General features: G+C 44.7%; 1 protein-coding gene across 2 annotated transcripts in view; it reads left to right on the top strand.

Annotated features, from left to right (window-relative positions):
- PIEZO1 (piezo type mechanosensitive ion channel component 1) overlaps positions 1–26,320 on the top strand; it is a 179,767-nt gene that overhangs the window by 72,451 nt on the left and 80,996 nt on the right. For both annotated transcript variants that reach the window (XM_007477300.2, XM_007477299.2), the window contains exon 2: positions 8,756–8,851. In XM_007477300.2, coding sequence (XP_007477362.1) covers positions 8,756–8,851 — 96 coding nt within the window. The remainder of the gene's footprint in view (positions 1–8,755; positions 8,852–26,320) is intronic.

Below are 26,320 nucleotides of genomic sequence, written 5' to 3'. Positions count from 1 at the left end.
CCTGGGGCCATTATCTGGAAGCTCAGAGGGGTTAAGGGCCTCTCTTGGCCCCCTACTTGGAACCAGGGACACCAGATGGACATTTGGGATGGCCGCTTTCTAGTGAAAAGGCAACACATTCTGTTACTCAATACCTCAATACCAGCCCAGTTAAAGAGCACTGGGGGAAATTCCTGGTGGGACCTGCCCACTGCTACTGTCTCATGCCAGAGAAAGAGGCCCCTGAGACATGTTGGCAGCCTTTGCCCTCCTACAAGTTGAAGTTGGCATATAGAAAGTTCTTCTCTTCTCCACCATTCTGGAGCCTCCAAAGTGCTTCCCACACCCTTTCCTTTGCCCCTATTCCCTATAGCTCCCTTAATCTCCAATTTCCCGGCTCTTAGAAGTCTACTGAATCATCATGATGCTTTCCCCTCTGCTCAGAGAGGCTGGTGGAGGGAGCGAGGGGACAGGAGTAGAAGCTAGATGTTCATCTATTGATTATAGATCCCAGCTCTTCCTGAGCTTGCCCTGACAAATTTCCAACCCTTGATCCCTCTCTCTGCACCCTGTCCCTCATCCAGATCCAAGAACAACATACCTCTCCCTTTCTATTGGGAACAGAGATAACAAAGCCACGCTGCAGAAAAATTGAACCAGTTGGCAAGAGAAAGGCATTTCTGGGGAGATTTTCCACTGTACCAGGGAGGGGATTTTAAACAACTCTTCATGAAGTTGGTTGGACTTGAGGCTTTAAAATCACTTCAGGACCCAGTTGCCAGAGATCAGTGATTTGACAAATCTCCATTGAAGGGGCTGATTTGACAGATATCCATCAAGCAAATTCATGGTCTCATGAAATGTTAGAGCTAATAATGACCTAGACCAGTGATGGCAAACCTTTTTAGAGCCTGAGTGCCCAAACTGCACCTTCATACCACATGTGAGCCTCCCCCATATCCCAGATAGGGGAGGAAGGAAGTGCTCCCATTGGGTTGCCGGGCAGAGGGGCAGGTGACATGAAAAAATGTCCTCAAGCTTGGTAGAGGGGGGGAAGGGAGAAGCCTCCTCTAGCATGCGTGCCATTAGTTCATCAACACAAACCAAACCATCAAATTTAATCTGCCTTGTCTAACAGCTGGGTAGCTCAGTGGATTGAAAGCCAGGCCTAGAGACAAGAGGTCCCAGGTTCAAATCTGGCCTCAGACACTTCCCAGCTGTGTGACCCTGGGCAAGTTACTTAACCCCCATTTCCTAGACCTTATCACTCTTCTGCCTTGGAACCAATACACAGTATTAATTCCAAGATGGAAGGTAAGGACTTAAAAAAAATGTTACCTGCCTTGTCTCATGCATAAAGAATTGGAAAGGGGCAGCTAAAGTGGCTCAGTGGATAGAGAACAAGACCTAGAGATGAGAGGTGGCCTCAGATACTTCCTAACTGTGTGACCCTGGGTAAGTCACTTCAGCTTGTTTGCCTTCCTCATCTATAAAATGAGTGGGAGAAAGAAATGTCAAACCACTCTAGTATCCTTGCCTAGAAAACCCAAATGGATTCACAAAGAGTTGGACATGACTGAAATGGCTGACCAATACATAACCACAAAAGTCCTAGGGTTCTTAGCTTGGGCTCACAGTCTTCTTGGATAGATTTCAGAGGTGGAGGGGGCTATGAATTTGTAGGAGAAATAATAAAAATTTGCTTTTATTTACCTTTGGTTTCCTTTGTAATCCTGTATGTTTTATTTTACTCATTAAAAACAACCATTATTCTGAGAAGGGGCCCAATAGACCCCTAGACTGGAAGGGATCCATGATACAAAAAAGGCTAATAATGCCTAGAATAAGTGGAAGGGCATTCCAGGCAGAAGATAATGCCTAAAGGAAGATGAAAAAGAACATGGCACCAACAACATAGGTCAATGCAGGATTTAGAACTTGAGATTTTACAAATGAGGTAACTGAGGGCAAAAGAGAAATGATTTGTATATTATCACATAGAGAGGAAGCAGCAGAAGTGAGATTTAAACAAAAATAAACCCTTATCTTCCATTTTAGAATCAATACTGTGTATTGGTTCCAAGGCAGAAGAGCGGTAAAGGCTAGGCAATGGGGGTCAAGTGACTTGCCCAGGGTCACACAGCTAGGAAGTGTCTGCATCCACATTTGAACCCAGGACCTCCTATGTCTAAGCTTGGCTCTCAATCCAGTGAGCCATGTAGCTGCCCCAGAACTGGGATTTCATCAGGTTCCTGACTGCTAATGTTTCTTTTACATCAGATACTGGAGGCGTCTCTTTACCCTTACAGTCTTCCTGGATGAAAGAGTGACTTTTGGAGAGTGGTTTGGATAGTTAAGTTGAGGCCCCATTGTTCAGGGTCTGGCAGAACTTTGAACTTAATGTGATGAGTTGTGGGGAGCCCATCTCATTGGGCTAACAGTTCTTGAATAAAATTAGGGGCATCTTGAAAGCAGTGATTTTAGAAGGTTCATCGTAAGATTTAGAAGAATTGGAAGGTATCTTAGAGACCATCTAGTCTATTTTACAGGTGAGAAAACTGAGGCCAAGAGAGAAGTAACTTCTCCAGAGTTACAAAGATTATAACCTAGAGTCAAGCCCAGGTTGAGTGCTCTCTCCACTCTACCATGTTATGATAATGGTAGATAAAGTCAGAGGAGACAGGCAGGAGATGTTTAAAGGCAATTGCAAACAAAAGTGGCATGTAACAAGCAATAAAGAGATAGATAAATAGAATCTGGGAAAAGAAGCCAGGAACACAGTGATTGTTTTATTCAAGAGAAGAAAAGAATGGTTAGGTAGTGGCATACCTAACTTCGCTTCTGTAGTTGGTATGCTCAAGGTAGCCTAAAGAGTTAAAGGTAAAAGTGGGTGTTATGCCCCTTATTTGGAATCACATTTCCCCCAGCCTCAGGAACTCACTGAGCTCACCCTCAGGGGCTTTTTTGGAGAAACAGGGTGCTTGTAGTTGTCCAATAGCAAGAGGAGAGAAGCCCCCCAAAAGGTTGCTTCATTGCTCCCCGCAGCCCATTATTCCTGGAAAAGAAGTTGTTAGGGTTCCTTTAATTAATCTCTTTCTTTTTCACTATCCCTTTAAAAACCCTTTCCCTGCCTTCCTGCCTTCCTGTGTCCTCCCTTACCTTTCCCTTAAATACACTCATTTCAGATTTTTCCCAAGTAGATCAGGCCGAGAAAACTGATAAGGGTTCAAGGGATGAGGGCTTTCCCCATGGTAGTCCCCATAAGAGGTTTAAATGAATAATCCAAGACCACTTTTTTTTTTACCTAGCCCACCAAAATACAATTTGCCCCTCATAGTAGAGTAAAGGTTTGTTGTATACTTGTGCCCATTCTGGGCATTGGGCCGATGTGAACAGGCAGAGACAAAGGAGTATGGGAAAAGGACAGATATCCTTTCTTTTCATTTCTTTTCTTTTTAAGTTATATATTGAGTAACCATGAGTAAACAGAAATGTGCAAATGTATAAGCAAACATTTGGAGGAAAATGATCATACCTGAAATGGTCAGTTTTTGTTTTGTGTAACATCTTGTTTGGGTTCTTCTTCCTTCCCTTTGCATCACCGTGTCTTTCTTTGTTATCTTTTTATTTGTGGTGTCTGATGGTGCAGCAATAGTCTACCATTTTTCTACACCAACTTTAATTTTTCTTTTTCTTTTACATTTTAAAACATTTCTTCAGTTACACGTAGAAACACTTTCTGACAATTGTTCTTTTGACTTTTTCATAATGTCCTCTCTACCTTGTTTGGTCATAAATTCTTCCCTTATCCATAAGTCTGACAGTTCAACTTTTCCATGTTCCCCTAATTTGTTTCTGGTGTTATCCTTTATTTCTAGATCAAGTATCCCTTTTGACTTTATCCTGCCATATGGTGTGAGATATTGTTGGTCCATGCCTAATCTCTGTCATACTATTTTCTAATTTTAACGTTTATCAAATAGTGAATTCTTTCCCAAGAGCTTGGATCTTTGGGTTTTTTGAACACTAAGTTGTTACCGACTTTGACTGCCATGTGTGGGTTGCCTAATCTATTACACTGATCCACGATTCTATATCAGATTGTTTTGATGTTTACTGCTTTATAGTACAGTTTGAGATCTGTTACAGCCAGGCTTCCTTCCATATTTTTTCTTTAATTACCTTGATATTCTTGGCCTTTTGTTCTTCCAGATGAACTTTGTTGTTATATTTTTCTAGTTGTTTTTTAAAATAATTTTGGAGTAGTTTGATTGGTATGGCCAATTAACTTAGATAGAACTTTCATTTTCACTAGATTGGCTATCCATGAGCAATTAATGTTTTACCAGTTGTTTAGATCTGATTTTATTTGTGTGTTTTATAAAATTGTGTTCACATAGTTGCTGATAGATATGCCTCCAGATATTTTATATTGTCTAGAATTGTTTTAAATAGAATATGCTTTTCTTTCTTTTGCTCTTGGATTTTGTTGGTGGTAAATAGAAATGCTAATGATTTATGCGGGTTTATTTTGTATCCTGCAATTTTGTTGAAGTTATTTCTATTAGTTTTTTAGTTGATTCTCTAAGTATATCATCAGATCATCTGCAAACTTTGTTTCTTCATTACCTATTCTAATCCCTTCCATTTCTTTCAACTTTAATTTTTCAAAGCTGCTCTCCAGTCATTGGGCACACAGGTTATTTCTAGTTGTTTGCTATTATGAATAATGCTGATGGGCTATGTTTATACAAATAGATAACCTTGGGGTACATTCTTAGTTGTGGGATCATTATGTCAAAGGGCAAGAGCCCAGAGTTTTGGAGCTCTTATTGTATATTGTCATATTGCTTTCTAAAAAGATCATGAAAGGGGCAGCTAGTTGGCACAGTGAATAGAGTACTGGGTTAGAAGTCAAGAAGACCCAAGTTCAAATCCATCCTTTGCCACTTACTAACTGGGTGGCCCTAGGCAAGTCATTTAACCTTCTTTGCAAAAAAAAAAAATCCAAATCTAAAAGATCATGAGGATTCCTGAGCTTCCTAACCAGTATTCAGAATGTACCCAAGGGCAGTTAGGTTCCTCAGTGAATAGAGAGCTGGGCTTAGAGACGGGGTCCTGGGTTCAAATCTGGATTCAGCTGTGTGACCCTGGACAAGTCACATAACCCCAAATACCTAGCCTTTATTACTCTTCTACCTTGGAGCTGATACTTAGAATCATTCTAAGACAGTATATAAAGGTTAAAAAAAAAGTGTGCCCAGGACTGCGAGAGAGAGAATTCTGTCTTGAAGACACTGAATTCAGGAGTTAAAAGACCTCCCTCAGGTGCAATACTGGCTTTTTATTAAGCAGCCCAATTGGCACCTCTTGCTCCTAGCTCACATGTATGCAGAGCTTTATAATTTCCAAAGCAGTTTTACTTAGTCCCAGTAGAACCCTAGCAGTCCTGACAATCTAGGCAGAGTAAGAACCTGCAGACCAGACAGGTTAGGTGCCCACAGTCACCCAGCTCGTTAGTGGCAAAGCTGGCACCCCGCCGAAAGCTTGTCGACTCCCCACCGAAGACCTTTCTCCCACACTATGCCAAAGGTCTTGCCCCCCACAATGAATAAGCCTCTGACCCTCTTTATTTCTTTTACCACTGGGATAACCAGAGTGGGAAGGGACCACCAGACTAGCCCAGAAGGCCTGCCTGTGGGCTGACCCATTTTAAACTCCAGGGATACTTCCAGAGCACTTAACTCTTCTCAGAGATGCTGCCCAGCCACGGTGGCTCAGAGGGAGGGACGGGCAGACCTGGGCAGCCTGGTGGCTGCAGCATTGGAGAAAACGGAACTGGAGAAATCTTTTTTTGCTCTAAATGCATTTCCCTCTCCCTCTTGGGTCAGATTGGGATTGATTTTTTAAATGCATAATTATTGAAAATCTTATTTTCTGGAAGATCAGATTTTTTTAAAGAGTTGGCCATTTCTTTACATTTGGGGGGAGGGAGGGTCTTCTGGGGATTTTAAGAGGATGGATCTGAGTGAGGAGGGAGAGGGGGATGTGGAGGGCAGACTTCCCAATGCCCTTGGAGAGTGGGAAAAGAATCCCCAGATTTTAGAGTTGGACTAGACCCCAGTTAGCATTAGCTGCTAATGCCTTTCCCTTTCAGATGCCCTCCATCTCCTCTGGCTAGATCTTGTATGGATGCATCTGACTATTTACCTGTTATTTCCTCTGCATTAGAATGTAGGCTCTGAGACCCAGGACTATAGGGTGGAGTGGTTTTTTGTTTGTTTTTGGCCTTTCTTTATTGCCCCAGCACTTCACCTAGTGCCTGGCACACCGTCAGCGGCTTAATAAAGAAATGTCTGTTGACACTCCATACACTACCGTCTCTTCCAGGGTACACACCTGAGTTTGAAGAATTACAGCTCAAGGCCAAGTCCAAGGCCCATCCCCTCCCAGAATCCTCCAGAATCCAACCATCTCTACTCCAGCCAGCCAACACAACCCACCCATTAAAAAGCTGCCTTGCTTAGAGACGTGAGGTCCTGGGTTCAAATCTGACCTCAGACACTTCCTAGATGTGAAAGTCACTTAACCCTCTTTGCCTAGCCCTTACCTCTCTTCTGCCCTGGAATCAATACACAATGTTGATTCTAAGACAGAAGATAAGGGTTTAAAATGAAAAATACAAAAATAGAAAAAACAAAACAAAACCCACCATGGGTCCATCACTCTGGGTCAAGGTTTCCTCAGCAGAGGCATCCTTATCTTCTTCCCTAGGGTCTTGCCCTGAAAGCCCCCCCCCCCCATGTAAATGGCAGTTGCTGTGTGCTGTTATCCGAGCGCCCCAGGCTTTTTCTAACTGCACACACCAGTTGCCCCCTACCTGAAGGCTTGGGTGGAGGTGCCAGAGAGGGAAGTGAATTCTTCCCCCAATTTCACCTCCTCCCAATGCCTCCAGATTTCCTCAACTTCTGGATGGGGAGAGAGACCTAGAGAGTCTCAGCTCTTCTGAATCAGAGGGATGGGAGAGAAACAGCAAAGGAAGAGCAAGTGAGCTCAGCCATGTTGCATTCATTCTCTTTTCTTGACTCACTGCTGGGGAGCCCTGCTATCGCCATGGGGCTGGGTTGGGGGCAATCTGTGGGTGAAAATGGCCCCAGAAATGCAGAGGTGCCTCTCTTAGCCAGGCAGTAGGAGTGTGAGGGTGATGGAGGATGATGGGTGTCCTGAGCTACTGGCCCGTGTAGCAGTGGAAGTTACCCAACATTTGTCTTTGTCCTCTGAGCCAGTGGTGTCAACAGAAACAGAAGCCACTGAACTGTAAGGATCACATTGACGTAGAAAACCACATGTTAACATCATCTGTGTCCTTGTTGGATTTTCATTTATTTTGTCAAATATTTCCCAGTTACATTTTAAAAAATCCTTGGAGTCGATACTAAAGATTATTCAGTCTGGGACAAGGTCAATGGGGAGTTTCTCAAAGAAGGGCTATCAGAGATGATCAATTTTTTTGGGGGGGAGGTATAAAACAAGGTTGTCAGTCTCAGACATTTACTAGCTGTGTGGCCCTGGGAAAGTCACTTAACCCTGTTTGCCTCAGTTTCCTCATCTTTCAAATGAGCTGGAGAAGGAAATTGCAAAACACTCCAGCATCTTTGCCAAGAAAATACCAAATGGGAAGCCAGACACAACTGAACAACAACAATAAAATTAGAAAGTAAACTCCTTGTGAAGGGGGGAAGGGGAAGAATTCATATTATGTATTGGTTCCAAGGCAGACGAGCAGAAAGGGCTAAGAAATTTGGGTTAAGTGACTTGCCCAGAGTCACACAGCTAAGAAGTGTCCAAGGCTACATTTGAACCCAGATGCTCCTGTCTCCAGGACTGGCACTCTCTCCACTGTGCCAACTAGCTGCCCATTTTTTTAAGAATCCATGTTCTTCCCCTTCTGACCTCCCACCCCCAGCACAATATAGGTTCTTTAAGGGAAGTGACAATTCTTCATTTACTTTTCTGTCCCCCCCCCCCCAAATTGAGCAGACAAAATTGTGAACACTGTAGGCAATTCAGTTGAATGAAACGAATACTTATTTTCATTTCAGGTCTGTATTTTCTCTTCCCTCTCCACTGAGAAAACAAGAAAAACCAAACCCTTCCTAAGTCAAGTACGACAAATCGCCCCACTGGCCGTGTCCACATTTTACAAGTGTTGTCAAATAACAAAACAATGTTTGATCACTTGTCCCCGTCAATATTATAGAATACGGTTTAGAACTCGGAAAGACTGAAAAGTTCAGACCACACAGCAGAGCTGGCCAGGCTCACCATCACGGTTCAGGAGAGTTTAGGAATGCAAAGTCAAACAATTTTTTTTCTTAAAAAAAAAACTCTTTACTTTCCATCTTAGAATGGATACTAAGTATTGATGCCAAGGCAGAAGAGCAGTAACAGCTAAGAAACTGAAGTTAAATGACTTGCCCAGGGTCACACAGTTAGGAAGTGTCTGAAGGCAGATTTGAATCCAGGACTTTCTATGTCTAAGCTCAACACTCTATCCACGGAGCCACCTAACTGCCCCAGTTCAAACTATTTAAAAAAAAAAAGATAACGAAGGAGAGAATTTGTTTTCTTTGTGGATAGATTTTTAAAAGCTTTTCTTACCCTCTTCCTGCCGCCTCCTCTCCTAGAGAGAACTTGGCTGGGGCAGGGGAGAGGGTTCTGATCTGCTCCTCCTCAATGTCCAATCCTAACCCATTTCATGTCCTTCTTTCCTCAGCCTGCCTGTTCCGGATCAATGGTTTGTCCTTCATTTATCTACTTTTTCTGCTGCTCTTGCCTTGGTTCCTGGGACCCACCAAACACAGCATCAGAGGTAAGGAAAGTGTCGAGCCTCCATTTGGATTGGTTGGGAAACAGCTGGTCAGGCATGGGGGCAGGGGACATGTTTTGTATTCCTTGACCCTATGTGTTCAGGGTTCGAGGTCTCCTCTAAGAAACAGCCACAGAGTGTCATGTTCCCTCCTTTGACTACTTCTCCTGGTTTCAAAAGCTGACAGTGCCAATAGACAACATGGACAAAGAAAAGTCAGTAGGTTATTCCTAGTGACCATTTTTTTTTTCCCATGAAAGAATCATACCTTAGGAGTAAAACTGAAGAAGAAGAAAACATTTTTAGCTGAGAGAATCAAGGAAGGCTTCTCAGAGGAGGTGACACCTGGAATGATGAACCTTAAAGGGAGGAAAATATTCCAAGAAGTAGAGCTGAGGAGGGAGGGGAATACTCTCCGGGGAAGGGGCATACCCGGGGGCAGAAACTTTGTGTTGAAGCTTTTGGCCAAGGTGGTCCTGGGCATATTGACTCTGTGGACCTGTAAATAAACCAGAACTACCAAGGTAGTCATAATCCAGGTCTTTAATCCAGGGGTGTGTTTCGTATTTCTCAAACCCATGTGTTCAGGGTTCGAGGTTTCCTCTAAGAAACAGCCACAGAATGTCTTATCCCTTCCTTTGATTACTTTTGGCAGAACCCAGGAAGCTGCCCAGAACTAAAGTCCTGGGACTCCTGATGAACCACACAAAGCGAGGCATTTACATAGAAAGTAAAAGCATTAACTTTTAGGGGGCAGCTGGGTGGCTCAGTGGATTGAGAGCCAGGCCTAGAAATGGGAAGTCCTAGGTTCAAATCTGGCCTCAGCCACTTCCCAGCTGTGTGACCCTGGGCAAGTCACTTGACCCCCATTGCCTAGCCCTCACCACTCTTCTGCCTTGGAGCCAATACACAGTATTGACTCCAAGACAGAAGGTGAGGGTTTAAAAAAAAAAAAAAAGCATTAACTTTTTTAAATTCACTGAAGCTTGAATGATTAAGATGTGCCTGAGGTTTGGATTGTCCAGTTGTGTTCTGGCTTGGGCTATTGACTGGTACTCAAGGATCTGGTGTGTGTGTGGTTTAGGACAAAGGTCGGTCTGGGGGATTCTTTTTTTTTTAAGGGCTCAGCAATGAGGGTTAAATGAAGTCTAAGGCTGGATTGGAACCCAGGACCTCCCTTCCCTAGGTCTGACTCTCAATCCACCAAGCCACCTAGCTGGTCTGCTCTGGTCTGGTCTGGGGGATTCTTGCAGACAAGATTGTCAACTCCTTCCAACTAAGGAAACAACACACAATGCAGTCTTTGGGAAGTGCCAAGTGAGGTATCTGGTCCAAGCTCGTCCTCCATGATGCTAATGGATTAGACCAGTGGATCTCCTGTTCCACTGGAGGGAATTCGAACATTTTGTTGGCAACCTATAGGAACATGTGTTGGCAATGGAAGTCAACAACTGTGCAGCCCCAGTGGGGAAAGAACTGAGCATGTTGGGGGATTCTCTATGGAGGATTCATGGAGAGTCATGGTTATGGGTGAGAAGGCACAGCTGGGTTGCCAGGTGACTGGGAGATTGAGTCTGGGGTCAGGAAGATCTGAATTCAAATCCAACTTCAGACTTGGCCCTGGGCAAATCAACTTAACCTCTGTCTGCCTCAGTTAGTTCAGCTGTAAAATAGATATAATAACAGTGCCTCCCTCCCAGGATTGTTTTGAGGATCGGTTGAGATAATATTTGTAAAAGGGACTGGCACAAAGCGCTTGCTCAATAAACTCTTGTTTCCTTCCTTCCTTCCCCTCCCCAGCCCCACACCCTGATTAATGAAATCACTGACCTCTTCAAATATTGAGGGATATGGACAAAGGACTCCTATGAGTTTCAGGAAGGGAAAAAACCAGGGATACCTGGGGCGGTCAGTGGTTAGACCACAGCTAGAGTGTCAGGTCTGGGTCTGAGTGACCCATTTTAGAGTATATTGATAAGCTGGAGGATGTCCAGGCCCTCGGGGACCAGATTTGAGATAAGGCCCCTTGTGGATTGGTTGAAGCATCCCCTAAGATGTTTAGCATGAAGAAAAGGTTTTCAGGGAGTATCTTCAAGGAATCAGAAGACTGTTGCATGGATGAGTCTTTTGATTCAGCTTAGCTCCTCGAGAGCAGAACAGGGGTGATGAGTAATTGTTAGAAGGAAGCACATTGAGGCTGGACGTGAAAGGGGGCAGCTGAGTGGAAAGAACGACTCGATTTGGAGGCAGAAAAGCTGGCCTTATTGCTTCTGCATCTCCCAGGGCCTCTGGTTCCTTATCTCTAAAATAAAAGAGTACTTCCAAGTAAGAGTAATAACAACTCACATCGATTAGAAGACCTCAAGGCTTGCAAAGCTCTTGTCTTATCTCACTGAGCAGGACTGGTGACCTCAGCAGCCTACCCTGGCTCCCATAGCTTGTAGGTATCAAAGCTGAAATTTGAACCCAGGTCTCCAGACTCCAAGCCTAGTGGTCTCCCCATTCCACCACAGCTGCCTCTAAGAAAGTAGGGCTTGAGGGGGCAGCTGGGTGGCCCAGTGGATAGAGAGCCAGGCCCAGAGATGGGAGGTCTTGGGTTCAAATGTGATCTCAGATACTTCCTAGCTGTGTGACCTTGGGCAAGTCACCCCCATTGCCTAGCCCTGATCACTCTTCTACCTTGGAACTAATACACAGTATTGATTCTAAGATAGAAGGTAAGAGTTAGAGAGAGAGAGAGAGAGAGAGAGAGAGAGAGAGAGAGAGAGAGAGAGAGAGAGAGAGAGAGAGGAAGGAAGGAAGGAAGGAAGGAAGGAAGGAAGGAAGGAAGGAAGGAAGGAAGGAAGGAAGGAAGGAAGGAAGGAAGGAAGGAAGGAAGGAAGGAAGGAAAGAAGGAAAGAAGGAAGGAAGGAAGGAAGGAAGGAAGGAAGGAAGGAAGGAAGGAAGGAAGGAAGGAAGGAAGGAAGGAAGGAAGGAAGGAAGGAAGGAAGGAAGGAAGGAAGGAAGGAAGGAAGGAAGGAAGGAAGGAAGGAAGGAAGGAAGGAAGGAAGGAAGACTTGAGGCAGAAGTTGGATAGGCAATGAGGTTGGGGGATGGCCTGAGGGTGCCAAGTATCTGAAGAGGGTGGTTAACAGACTTTTTAGAAGACTATGATGGGGGGAGGCTCTGGGTGCTGAGAACGGTAGATTCCTCCCACCACCCCTTAAAGGATATGATATAAAGAGATCTTCCCTATGTTGCAGCTATACCAGCTTATGCCAGGGAACTGCAGCTGGTCCAAGCTGGCTGGCACTGGGCAGGATTAGGGAACCACAGCTGGTCCAAGCTGGCTGGCACTGAGCAGGACTAGGGGAACTGCAGCTGGTCCAAACTGGGCATTTTAGTTCTTTCTCCTTGGGAGCAGTTTTCTCTTTTCCCAGACCCTCCCCTCCAAGTAGCATGATCACCCTGAAATTGGATCAGCTCCCCACGGTGGCCTCTGCCTGTAACTAATAGATCCCCAAGTGGGAGGGCTACTTACAGGCCCCTCGGCTAAAAGCTCCTCATTTCATAAATATTTCATGCCCTTTGGTGCCATTTGCAACACATTTCTATCTAATAGGCAAAAAACTCAGCAAATAAAACACACAAAAAAACACAACAAAAAAACCACCCCAAAGCAAACCAAAAACCAGATTTCTAGTGAAGAGCCAATGCAGGGAGGGTGAGAGCATCCCAGAATGCACAGAATAGGAGGCAAGGGAAGAAGGAGGGACTCTTCCCCAACACCCACTCCTCTCCCTCCTTTCCAGCAGTTGCCGCCCAGCTCCACTGGGGCCACTGCCCACTGCCTGCTTTTTCCAGCCCGGAGAGGAAAATGTGAGCCCCGGTTCACGGTGCCCGTTCCCCTGGAGCATCGGGGAGCAGGTTTATGAGTTACACAGCTGCTGGGGGCTCCCAAAGCAGCATCTGGTGGAAGATTTGACGCCGGTTGGTTAATGTCCTCATGGAGTGCTGGCCCCTGGCTCACCTTCTCCCTCTTCCCTGCCTCCCCCAACCTCCCTCAGAGCAGAGGAAACTTCTGAGCAGGCCTCTGCTTGGGGGAGATGGAAACCGGCCTCCTCGCTGGCACAAGGGCAGAAGGCAGGGGGCTGGACTCATTGGATGGGAACATGTTCTGATCTGCAGGCCACAATGGAGGGCCAATAAAGTTCAGGCCAGGGCTTTACCAGGGAGGAATAGGAATGGCGTTCCACTGGTTTGAAGAGGACTCTTAAGCTTTTCCCCAGAAAAGTCCCAGGCACTGGTGCTCTACTTGGCCATGGAACTCACTTATCACTTCACCCCCCTCCCCAAAGCCTCTTCCCTGTCAGTGTGTTGAGAGCCAGAGACCAAAGTGCATGGAACAAGAGGGGAGGAGCTGAGTTCATACAGGGCATGGACTCCAGGTCCCTGCTGCTGAGTGTGATTGATGGGGGACCCAGAGAGTCAGGGGTGGGCCAATACATGACTCCCAATGCCTAGTTCTGCTCAGCCTTGTCAGCTCCTGGGTCACAGTGACCTGAATTGTCAATGCTTTCCCTATGGTCGGTCAGTGACTTCCTCAGGGTCACCCAGCTAGTATCTGAGGTTGCATTTGAACTCAGATCTTGGTATCTAGCAATGACAAATATTTACTATGAATTTTTAGCAAAATCTAGTAAAAATTTACTAAATAGATAATAAATAATTTTTTAAACACTTACCTTCTGTCTTAGAATCAATACTGTGTATTGGTTTCAAGGCAGAAGAGTGGTAAGGGCTAGGCAGTGTGGGTTAAGTGACTTGCCCAGGGCCATCCAGCTAGGAAGTATCTGAGGCCAGATTTGAACCCAAGACCTTCCATCTCTAGTCCTGGCTCTCTATCTACTGAACCATCTAGCTGCCCCCATAAATAATTTTTAATGAATAGCCCTCATCATAGCAATGGCCTTTCTCATTGGACCACGTGTCATGGTCCAAAGACTTGAGGGACACCACAAGCTCTGCTCACCTCTCAATATCATGACATAATGCACTGCCATTGGAGCTGGAGAGACGTAGGTTCAAATCTCACCTGAGATATTTCTTGGCCATGTGACCCTGGGAAAGGTCACTAAACTTCACATTTCTTCAGTTTATTCATCTGTAAAATGGAAAGGGAGGAGTAAACTTGAGGAACATTAAGGTCCTTCCAGATCTAAATCTACATTCTTATGATGCTGTGGTCTTTGAATATCAAAATGTAGAAGGGATCTTAGAATACAGAATGTCAGGGCAGGGGTCTTGGAACATAGAATGTCTGGGCCAAAAGAGTCTTGGAGCATAGAACATCAAGACCAGAAGGGGTCTTGGAATATAAAACAATAGGGCCAGCAAGGGTCTTACAATATAGAATGTCAGGGCCAGATGGAATTTTGAAACATAGAACATCAAGACCAGAAGGGATCTTGGAACATAGAACATCAGGGCCAGAAGAGGTCTTGGAATATAAAACATCAAGACCAGAAGGGATCTTGGAACATAGACCATCAAGACCAAAAGATATCTTAGAACATAAAACATCAAGACCAGAAGGAACCTTGGAACATGGAACATCAAGACCAGAAGGAACCTTGGAACATGGAACATCAAGACCAGAAGGGATCTTGGAACATGGAACATCAAGACCAGAAGAGATCTTAGAACATAAAACATCAAGACCAGAAGGAACCTTGGAACATGAAACATCAAGACCAGAAGGGATCTTGGAACATAGAACATCAAGACCAGAAGGGATCTTGGAACGTAGAACATCAAGACCAGAAGGGATCTTGGAATGTAGAACATCAGGGCCAGAAGAGGTCTTAAAAAACAAAACAATAGGGTCTTGCAATACAGAACATCAGAGCCAGAAGGAGTCTTGAAACAGAACATCAGGGCCAGAAGAGGTCTTGGAATATAGAATGCCAGGGCTGGAAGGGACTTTAGACCATAGCAAGTCAGTATTTCCTATCATATTGCCAAGATCCCTGAAATCCTTGTCATCCTCACTCCTTTGGGTTAAGATTTCCATTAAAATGCACTTGTTACCTCCTTTGGGCAGAACGATATTTACCCAGTTAATCTAGGCCTTTACTGGCTGGCTTCCTCATCTTTCCCAAACCACAAGATTCCTTCACTTGTCTTTGTCCTTCAAGGCTCTCCACCATTTGGCCCCGAACTATGTTTCCAGTCTTCACACAGAAGACTTCACCACTGCTGTTCTTGCATCCTTGCTCCAGCTCTTCCCCCAGCATCCTGTGTTTTCCCACATTTCATCTTTCCAGGGCACCCTCCCAACCCTATCTCTCTTTGTCCAATTCTTGGCCATCCTTCAAGGCCCAGCTCAAATGGCAGCTCGTCTAGGAAGCCTTCACCAAGTCTAGCCAAACCAAAAATAATTGCTCTCTTCCCTGAGTTCCCACACAGGAAACCTTTAGCCCCTGCCTCCTGGGGGTGATGTGAAGGTCAAATAAAATACTTTTTGTAAGATGCTGTGCAAGCCTTAAAGTGCTATATAAATGCTAAGTATTGTCATGATTATTACTCAATTCCATTCAACAAGCAATAATTATTTATTATGTGCTAGACACAATGCTGGGGATACAAAGACAAAAAATGTAATCCTCTGGGGCAGCTAGGTGGCATGATGGATTGAGTGTCAGGCCCAGAGATGCGAGGTCCTGGGTTCAAATGTGACCTCAGATACTTCCTAGTTGTGTGACCCTGAGCAAGTCATTTAACCCCAGTTGATTAGCCCTTGTCTCTCTTCTATCTTAGAACTGAAACCAGGAAGGTAAGGGTGGTTGTTGTTTTTTTTTTTAAGTCCACAAAGAGCTTACATTCTGCTGGGAGTGGGTGGGAGAGGACCAAAACTGCCAAAATAAATATATCCAGAGTAAATACAAAGTAATTTCAGGTGGGGGAGAGTGTGGATAACTGGGAGAATCAGGAAAGGCTTCCTGCAGGAAGTGGCCCCTGAGCTATGCTTTGAAGGATGCTGGGGTCCTGTATGGTAGCGCCAAGGAGAGAGACTAAGCCAGGCATGGAGGACAGACTGCAAGAAGGAGGAGGTAGGAGGAATGTCATCCATGGGCAATAGCAAGTAAGTCAATTTGGCAGGAACAGAGAGTACATGAGGGGGAGGGCTGTGAAAGAAGGCTGGAAATAAGCTGGGGCCGGTGTGAAGGGCTTCCATTGCTCCATGGAGAAGTTGGCATTTCTTCCTCGAGGCATCAGGGAGCCACTGAACCTTCTTGAGATGCTGACTGCCGTGGTTACACCGATGTTTTTGGAAGATCAATAAACCATCATGCAGAGCCGTGTTCCAGAAATGCCGACGGTGTGGAGGGAAGTGGGTCAGCCCCCAGAGCTCAGCTTTCCAAAGGAGCAAAATGTCACCTTTCTGTTGCTTGTTTGCTGGCCCCAATTCCTTCTGCCCTACTAGGAAATAGTCTGGCAGAATAGAAGTCTTCCCTTTCTGCTCCCCGTATCCCTGCTCTCCCTTACTACTGGTACCATTCCAAGGCTGCTTGTGTCTTCCCGTGGGGCCGAAGGGCTTAGCCAGGATTGGGAGTAAGAATGGAAGCAGGGAAAGATGAGGTAGGGGGCCATCCACTACCTTCCCCCAGATTGGCCCTCAAGGACAATGCTGGGGAATGAACCATCTCACTTTCTCATTCATTCATTCCTTCGACCATTCATTGATGCTATCCGCATGTACTTTTGTTCTTAACCCTTACCTTCAGTCTTAGAATCAATACTGTATATTGGTTCCATGGCAGAAGAGTGGTAAGGGCTAGGCAATGGGGGTTAAGTGACTCACCCAGGGTCACCCAGCTAGGAAGTATCTTAGGTCACACTTGAACCCAGGACCTGGGGTCATTGCATTATGAAGACCCCCAGACTGCCCACATTCACTGTCTCTAGGCTTTGCTCCTGACTCTTCCTTTACTCATTCATGTGCTGTCTTCCCCCATTAGAATGTAAGCTTCTCCAGGGCAAGGAGTCTCCTTTTTCCTTGCTTTTACCCCAAGTCCTTAGCACCTGTGCCCTCCCTGCCTGGAGTAACCACAGAAACCTTGGAGATCATCTCATTTAGCCCCCTCGTTTAATAGAGGCAGAAACTGAGGCTGGACATGGCTCAGCCCCTGCCCTCTGCCTCCCAGCTCCATGGCTCCCTTTTGTTAGGGTTTTGCCTTCTGAGAACGATGACGATGGATAGCTTCTCTGGTGAGTCTTCATTCTCCGCCCCTGGCAAACTTTCAGAGCGGAAAGAGAAGAATGAAAAGGAAGGGCTGGGACTGGGAAAGAGATCAGTGAACAAAGGCTGAAGGGAGGATGCAAGCCCAGGAAGACTCTGGGCTGACCTTCTCCATCCATCGCCTTCTCTCTCTCCTCCTGGGTGACAAAAGAGTGTTTGTGAGCTCAGCCTGCGGGCTGAGGGTGAGTCACTGGGCAGGGCTGAGGATCTCTGAAGCCCCTGGCTCTGGGGTCCGGCTCTTTCCCACATACCTGGCCTGGCTCCCTCAGAGGGAGCAGGGTGGGTTTCCCAGGGCCTAGCCCAGACCGAGCTTGACACACACCAGCCACTGGAGGATGGAATCTGGGGAAGAGGGCTTGATGGGGTAGTTCAGTGGTAAGATCTCTCTACCCAGCTCTCCCTCAAACTCTACTTAGAATAACAGATTCGTGGCCTGTGAGAGCTGAGAGGAAATTTAGATTGTTCTCATCTACCTCCTTCATTTTGCAGAAGAGGAATCTGGGGCCAAGAAGATTAAGCAATTTGTCTGGGCTTGTATAAATAAGCTCTGAGCTGGTATTTGAACCTGCACTCTATCAGTTCCACGTTGGGCCTCCTTTTCGGTCCCTTGTTTCTTTTATCCGTAAAGTGGTTAACATCTTCTGGTGGAAGAGCCCTGGCCCTAGTCCCTGCAAGTGTCTAATTAAATAGTAATTTATTGGGGCAGCGAGGTGACTCAGTAGATAGAGTGCCCAGCCTGGAGATGGGAGATCTGGGGTTCATATCTGGCGTCAGACACTTCCTAGCTGGCCTCACACATTTAGCCCTGATTGCCTAGCCCTTCCTTCTCTTTCCTCTTAGTATTATTGATTCTAAGACAGAAGGCAAGAGTTTAAAAAAATAAAAGGGTCATTTATTGAGCACCAAAGCTTCCCAGGCCTCAGTTTTCTCCTTTGTACAATGGGGGGTATATGTGATATTCTGGCAGATATTTCCCACTCTTAAGCCTTAGAGTCTGGACAATAGAGTCTTTGGTCACTAATATTGGCTATTCTCTAGTTCCTAGAGGACTGATTAAGCCATTAAGGACTCCTCTGTTTCTTTCTCTTCATTCCCTCTGATCAACTCAGGATGCTGGGAGTCAGGAGGAGGGGGACCATGTGCCAGGCTCCCAAGGCAGTGCTGCTAGGGAAATAGCAGCGGTCTTGTGGGTCAGATTTGAGAGAAGAGGTCTGTTAGTGTTATCTTAGAGTTTTTGAACCTTAGAAGTTATTTCCCCTGAGGGTCCTGGATCCTTGAAATCAGAGGGGTTTTTTTCAGTCATGTCTGACCCTTTTTGACCCTTCTTTGGGGTTTTCTTGGCAAAGATACTGGAGTGGTTTGCCATTTCCTTCTCCAGCTCATTTTATAGATGAGGAAACTGAGGCAAACTGGGTTAAGTGACTTGCCCAGGATCAGCTAGGAAGTGTCTGAACCTAGATTTGAACTTGGGAAGATGAGTCTTCCTGACTCTAGGTCCAGCACTCTATCCACTGTACCACTTTACCATTTGCTAAATTGGTTTAGATCCTTATCATCTCTCACCTATGCTAGAGCATCAATAGCGTCCTTGCCTCAAGCTCCCTCCTCCATTTCCAATCCATCCTTCACAGAGCTGCCAAAGTGATATCCCTTCAGCCCAGGTCTGATCACGTAATTTCTCCACTCAGATACTCTGGGGGCTCCTTGCCTCTTGGATCAAATAGAAACTCCTTGGTTGGCGTATAAAATCCTTCTCCATCTGGCTCCCACCTGCCTTTGGGGTTTGTTACAAATGATTCTTCTTCATGCTGTCCACATTCCAGCCTGATGGGCTTGTCTGCTATTTCTCTTACATCTCCTGCCTCTTCCTTTGCACAAACTTTCCCCCATACCTGGGATGCCCTTTCTCCTCCCCATCATCTCTTAGAATCCTTTGTTGTTTGATGTTCAGTCACATCTGACTCTTCATGACCCCATTTGGGATTTTCTTGACAAAGATACTGGGGTGGTTTGCCATTTCCTTCCATAGCTCATTTTAAAGAGGAAACTGAGGCAGGCAAGGTTAGGTGGCATGTCTGGGGCCACACAATTTCTGAGTGCTGACTTTATGACCCTATTTGGGATTTTCTTGGCAAAGATACTGGGGTGATTTGCCATTTCCTTTTCCAGCTTATTTTACAGATGAGGAAACTGAGGCAAACAGGGGGAACTGAATTGCCCAGGATCACCCAGCTAACAAGTGTCTGAGGCGAGATTTGAACTCGGTTAAATGATCCCTCCTGACTTCAGACCTGGCATTCTGTCTTCTTTGCCCAAACCCTTAGTTTCCTTCAGAGCTTCCTTAGTTAGAATCCTTAGCCTCCTTCAAAGCTCTGTTCATGTTCCCTGCTATATGAGGCCATTGGTGGGTCCCCACCACCCAAATTGACTTTGTATTTGTCTTTGTATGGGTTGTTTCCCCAAAAGTATGAATAGCTCTGCCACCAACGAATAGCATTTCCTCATTTCAGCTTCTCTTCTCTATTCTCTTGTGAAGGGGAAGCTCCAATGGGAATAACCAAGACTGGGAACATTTAAAGTTAGCTGGGACCTTTGGCCAAACTGATTTAAGCAGATGGCATCTGCCAAGCATATAAATGTTGGTTGTTATTATTAGCAAGTATTATTAGGGATTCCAGTTCCTGGCACACAGTAGGAATTTAACATAGTGGTGCTTGGCACATAGTAGGTATTAAGCAGGTTTTTGGAATCCAATTCCAGTAGTAGCTTAGTTTAGAGGGGTAACTAGATGGCTCAGTGGATAGAGAAGCCAAACCTGGAGATGGGAAGTTCTGGGTTCAAATCTGGCCTTAGATACTTACTGACTGTGTGACCCTGGGCAAGTCATTTGACCCCTACTTACCCTAGCCCTTACTGCACTTGTCTTGGAAATGATACTTAAGATAGATTCTAAGGTAGAAAATAAGGGTTTAAAAAAACAAAAAAGGTGTCTAGTTTAGAGCTGGGGAGAGCCTCGACTGGCAGACTAAAGGGTCTATCTGGCCTTGATTCAGTCAGCAGCTTCTGAACATTTCAGAGTAGGGATCAGAGCCGAGTCACACCCGAATGAAGATGAATCTGGCAGCATGTGTAGACTAGGATGGACTGGTAAAGGGGAGAGACTGGAGTTGGAAGGGGCAGTCAGGAGCTGCTGAAACTGTCCAGACATGAGGTAATAAGAGCCAGAGTGAGGGTGGTGGCAGAACTAGGGAATGGAAAGGCAGAGATGGATTACAAGAGGCCGAGCAGGAAGAATTGATAGAACTTGGCGACTGAGCATGGCAAAGAGATGATGCCAAAATGACTGCAGAGTTGCAAGCCTGAGTGATTGGGAGAAGGGGGTGACCTCACCAGCTATAGGAAAGTCAGAAGCAAGATGATCTCAGGGGCCAGGTTGGGCATGGCTATCCAAGGTGACAAGTTCCATTTTAAACACGCCAGGTTCTCTACTTCCTAAATGGAGAAATGTCCCCATTTCTACCTGCCTCTCGGACCCTGGAAAGGTCTAATAAAAATGACTTACATTTCTCTTGAACTCTGAGGTCACTTTCTTCAGTTCAAATCTGAACTCAGGCACTTACTAGCTAAATGATCCTGGGCAAGTCACTTCACCCTGTTTACCTCAGTTTCCTCATCTGTCAAATGAACAGGAAAATGAAATGGCAAACTGCTCCAGGATCTCTTTGTCAAGAAAACCTCAAATGAGATCATGGAGAGTTGGACACAACTGAAAACAGCTGAATTCCTACAATGATCATGTCAAAAATGTGCATCTTATTTTGCATATTTAGACCCTCATGCAGCATTCTTGATCATCCACTCCCCTGGAATCCCATTTGATCATTGTGTTCATCAAAGTTCTTAAAACTTTGAGACTTGTTTATTTCTCACAGTATTGTGGTTATGACATCAGTTATGGAATCTGTGCAGCTCTGCATCAGTTCAGAGAAGTCTTCCCAAGTGTTTCTGAAACTTTCTTATTTCTTACAAACAGAAACCATAGATGTGTCGATTCAATTCAGCCATTTATTGAGCATTTTTGTCTGCAAAGCCCTGTGCTAGGTGCCAGGATATGAGAGTCTGTCATAGACCCTGCTCTCAAGGAGGTTCTAGTCTAGCAAGACTCTTGAGTTTTTCCTTACATCCAGTAGGTAATCTGCCTTTCTTTAAGTCCTACTTGTTAGTGCTGGTTCCACCTTTGGACTAAGTAGAACAAGTCTCGTCTTTCTTCCACATGGTAAAAGTTTCCATTGTAATCCATACATTTTCCTCATCTAAACACTTCTCTCTGAGAAGAAATCCTAGTTTTCACCAGATTGCCAAAGGTGCCCATGATACAAAGTTAGGGACCCTAGATTTTCTAGGATAGATAAGGAACACGGAAAGCAAGAATGGGTTGCAGTAGGATCCAGGCAAAGTGGGCTGAGAAATTTAAGAAGGAAGGCTAACTCACTTTTAGGTGGCAGAGTCAGCATCATGAAGGGAGGGTGCTTGATTTTCGTCTCCGAGGAAGGAAGGATAGCTTGCATCACAGGATTTAAAAGTTGGAAGAGGCCCCTGAAGCCATCAAGGCTGGAATTCCCCTTTGTATCAACCTTTACAAGTAGTCATCCAGGCTCCTTTGAAGACCTCCCATGATGGGTGACCCACTACTTCCACCAAGAGTTCATTCTACTTTGGGACAGCTCCAGTTGATAGGCCATTTTTTCCAACATCCAGCAGAAATCTGCCTCTTTGCAACTTCTCCCTGTGGATGCTAGGTCTGCTCTCTGGCTAAGAAAAACCCACTTAAACTCTCTTCCACATGACCATCATTCACATACTTGAAGGCAGCTTCCATGTCCCCTCCTAATTCTTTTCTCCAGGCGGGAGGTCCTTGGTTGCTTCAGTCATTCCTCACATAGCATTTCGACATCCTGGCATCCTCCTCTGGCTGTGTTCTAATTTGTTCAAGACTTTCACAAAATGTAGCTCCCAGAACAGCACACAATATTTCAAATGTGATCCTACCAGGGCAGAGGACAATGTGACTATCCAGGCTGCACTCTACCATGCTCTCTTCATCCTGGAAGCTCACTCAAACATGAGAATTCACACAGTGGGGGTACCCTCCACCCCTACAGCCTCTCCCTCTGATTGGATGGCTCCTCCCAGAACCTCTATCTATTACTTGTGCCCAGGACAACTATGTCTCATTCTTCTCTAAGGTTGCTCCATCCCCTTAGGCTGAGTACTTTTGTTCCTACGCCCCCTTCTCAGCTTGGTAAGCTTCTTGAGGGTAGGGACTCATATTCTTCTACATGCATTTGAATACAGTAAGCACTTAATAAGGACCGATTGACTATCTTCTCTCTCATTCTGGTCTCTGCAGCTTCTTATAACTTGGATGCATCTCTACTGGCTCCCAATGTAGTGCCAAGCACAAAGTGAGTGAGCTTGGGTGATTTGCCACTGATACCAATAATGGGGGAATCTGGGGGCCAATCTTCTGTGCAAAATTTACAGATCAGAAAACTTGACTCTCATAGCTCTAATCATTAGGTACAAAGCCATTGCTTATCCCATTTATGTAAGATCGTTAATTCAGAGATGAAAGGTACCTTAAAGTTCAGTGATAAATCCCCTTATTTTCCAGATAAGAAAAATGAGTCCTAGAGATCTCTACTAGCAGCAATGCAATGATCCAAGACATTTCTGAGGGACTTATGAGAAAGAACACTATCCACATCCAGAGGAAGAACCGTGGGAGTAGAAACAGAAGAAAAACAATTGCTTGATCACATGGGTCAATGGGGATATGATTGGGGATATAGACTCTAAATGATCACCCTGGTGCAAATATCAATAATATGGAAATAGGTCTTTACACACATAAAACCCAGTGGAATTGCATGTTGGCTATGGGAGGGGGGTGGGAAAAGGGGAGGGAAAGAACATAAATCATGTAACCATGGAAAAAATTTCTTAATCAATTAAATAAAAGAAAAAAATGAGTCCTAGAGAAATAAATGGACTTGATCAAAGTTACGTAAAGTAAATGGAAGAGCTAGGGTTTCCCCCCCTCCCCCATAATATTTTATTGTGTTTTTCACAATTAGATGTTGTCAATTTTTAACATTTCTTTTCTGACATCTTGGAATCTAAATTCTCTCCTTTATTCCCTTTTTTCAGACTCTTTGAGGCAGTAAGCAATTTGATAAAAGTTATCCATGTTCTATCATGCAATAAATATTTCTATATTCTTCATGCTGTGTAAGAAGATATATCTTCTTACAAGAAAAAACTCCTAAAAGAAAAATAGTAAAAAAAATGGTCTGTTTCTGTCTGTGTTCAGATTCCATCAATTCTTTCTCTAGAGGTGGATGGCATTTTTCATCCTGAGTCCCTCAGAATTGTCTTGAATCATTGTAGCTAGATCATTCATAGCTGATCATCGTACATTATTCTCTGTTACTATGTTACTATGTTCTTCTGGTTCTTCTCACTTCACTTTGCATCAGTTCATATAAGTTTTTCCAGGTTTTTCTGAAAGCATCCTGCTGATCGTTCTTACAACAAAAGAGCATCCATTACAATCAGACACCACCTTGTTCAGCCATTTCCCAATTGATGGGCATCCACTCAGTCTCTAATTCTTTGTCACCACACAAAAAGCTGCTGTAAATATTTTTGTACAGATAGGTCCTTTTCTCTTTTAAAACTATAACTTTCTATCTTGGAATCAATACTACATATTGGTTCTAAGGCAGAAGAGTGATAAGGGCTAGGCAGTGGGGATTAAGTGACTTGACCAATGTCACATAGCTTGAAAGTGTCTGAGGTCATATTTGAACCCAGGACCTCCTGTCTCCAGAGTTGGCTCTCAATCCACTGAGCTACCCAGCTGCCCCTCCCTTTCCCCTTTTCTTTGATCTCTTTGGGAAACAGACTGAATAATGTTATTGCTGGTTCAAAGGTTAAATACCTTTGGTCTGGCTCCAAATTGGAGAGCTGGGATTTCAATTCAAGTCCTCTACTTCTAAATCTAGTAGTCTTCCCATTGTGTCATGGTCCATTTACTGGTGACTCTCAAGTTATTCAAACCCTGCTGGGTCTAGGGTGCAGGGTCCTACCTCCCCTGGACTTTCCTAAAGGAAGCACAAACCCCTTCTTCTGTCCCCTTCCTCCCAGTTCAGTCTCTCTGGCCCTGGGTTAGGCTACTACAGACTTGCTTCTTGGGTCTCTTTTTTCCTGCATCCATCTCATGCTTTGATGTGCAAATGATGTGTCTCAATTCTAACCTCTGACAGCTATTAGCTTGGCTTCTTCTCAAGTTTTTTATTACAGGTTTTTCCTGTTTAGATGGAGTCTCTGTGACCTCTCCTGCTTTGGGTGCTCTTCCCTCCTGCCTGGGTGCTTTGCTGTGGGCTTTGGCCAGAGCTGGGAGAACCAACCTCTCTGAGATAGCCCCCTGTAAGGGCTGCCTCACTTGGGCCTCAGGCTATTCCTTGAGGCTGCTTTAGTGCATCCTGGTAAGCCTAGGGCCAGAAGAGGAAGGGAGAAAAGGGGGAATATTCCATTCTGAGTTCAAATCCCAGTTCTCCCATTTACTCCCTGTAACCTTGATCAAGTCTCTTTAGTTGGGACTAGAACAAGGATTTTTAAGCCTTTCTGTGGCATGAAACTCTGGAAAAGCCTCTAGACCGCTTCTCAGAGTCATGAGTTTACCTTAAATTACAAAAGGAAGCCAATCATATTGAAATGTTATCAAAATATTTTATATATATTACCATATGTAATATATAGTATATGTATCATATATATTATCAAAATAATTTTTAAACCCTTACTTTCCATCCTAGAATCAATGCTGTATATTGGTTCCAAGGCAGAAGAAGAGTGGTAAGAGGTAAGCAGTGGGGGTTAAGTGACTTGCCCAAGGTCACACAGCTAGGAAGTGTCAGAGGCCAGATTTGAACCTAGAACCTCCCGTCTCTAGGCCTAGCTCTCAATCCACTGAGCTACCCAGCTGCCCCCTGAAAGTATTTTTAAAACGAGCTCATGGCAGGTAGCTAGGTGGCTCAGAAGATAGAAAGCCAGGTTTGGAGATAGGAGATCCTGGGTTCAAATTTGACTGTCTACACCTCCTAGCTCTAGAATCCTGAGCAAGTCACTTAACCCCTGTTGCCTAACCCTTACTACTCTACCACCTTGTAACTCATACATAATATTGATTGTATGACAGAAAGTAAGGGTTATTTAAAAAAAAAAGTTCATAGCCCCCCCCCCATTAAGAACCGATGGACTGATCCAAGTGTGCCACAGTTTGTGTATATAGTTCATCTGTACTGTCCCCCATCCACTTCTTGGCTCCCTCCCTCTGTTGAACCATAAATTCCTTGAAGACAGAAACATAGTTGTTTTTCCTCTCTGTAGCTGCATCCCCCAGCCCAGTTCCCTCAGTACAGGTAGTCCTACTCTACTGACCCCTCACAGGGTGGAGGTGACCCTGAATTTTTTAACAAAAATTTGTTGAATGAATGAATAGGAAAGGGCAGAGAGAAGGGGATGTTAATTATGGGAATGACCGAGTTAGTGGCCTACCACTCACTTCTAGACTCCTTCCTTGATAACTTATGACCACCAGGACCTCTTGAGGCAGCACCTTTCTCAGCAAGAGGGATAAGGTCTTCTTAAACATGTAAATTCCTACTGAAATGTTAGTGACCTGTGGAGTCATTTCCTCAGGAAGCTGGAGGCAGGAAGCAGGGTTGAGGTGGACCTATTGGAAGAGGAGAGAAGGAACCAGGTTCCTGAAGGGCAGGACCCTGTTGGGCAAATATGAGCCTGGACTCACTAGAGGGCCTGAATCAGGGAGCAGGGCCTTAGTTATAAAATTTGTATAAAAATAGATTGTTTTGCATCACCTGGATTTTCCCCTGTGTCCTTCCTCTCCCCCAACCTATTTTTTAGAAGAAAGAAAGAAAGAAAGAAAGAAAGAAAGAAAGAAAGAAAGAAAGAAAGAAAGAAAGAAGAAAGAAAGAAAGAAAGAAAGAAAGAAAGAAAGAAAGAGAGAGAGAGAGAGAAAGAAAGAAAGAGAGAGAGAAGAGAGAGAGAAGAAAGAAAGAAAGAAAGAAAGAAAGAAAGAAAGAAAGAAAGAAAGAAGAAAGAGA

This window comes from Monodelphis domestica, chromosome 1 (assembly GCF_027887165.1).
Source record: "Monodelphis domestica isolate mMonDom1 chromosome 1, mMonDom1.pri, whole genome shotgun sequence".
In the NCBI taxonomy this organism is placed as follows: Eukaryota; Metazoa; Chordata; class Mammalia; order Didelphimorphia; family Didelphidae; genus Monodelphis; species Monodelphis domestica.
The sequence above is the reverse complement of the archived record's forward strand: the minus strand, read 5'-3'. Positions and strand labels throughout refer to the sequence as shown.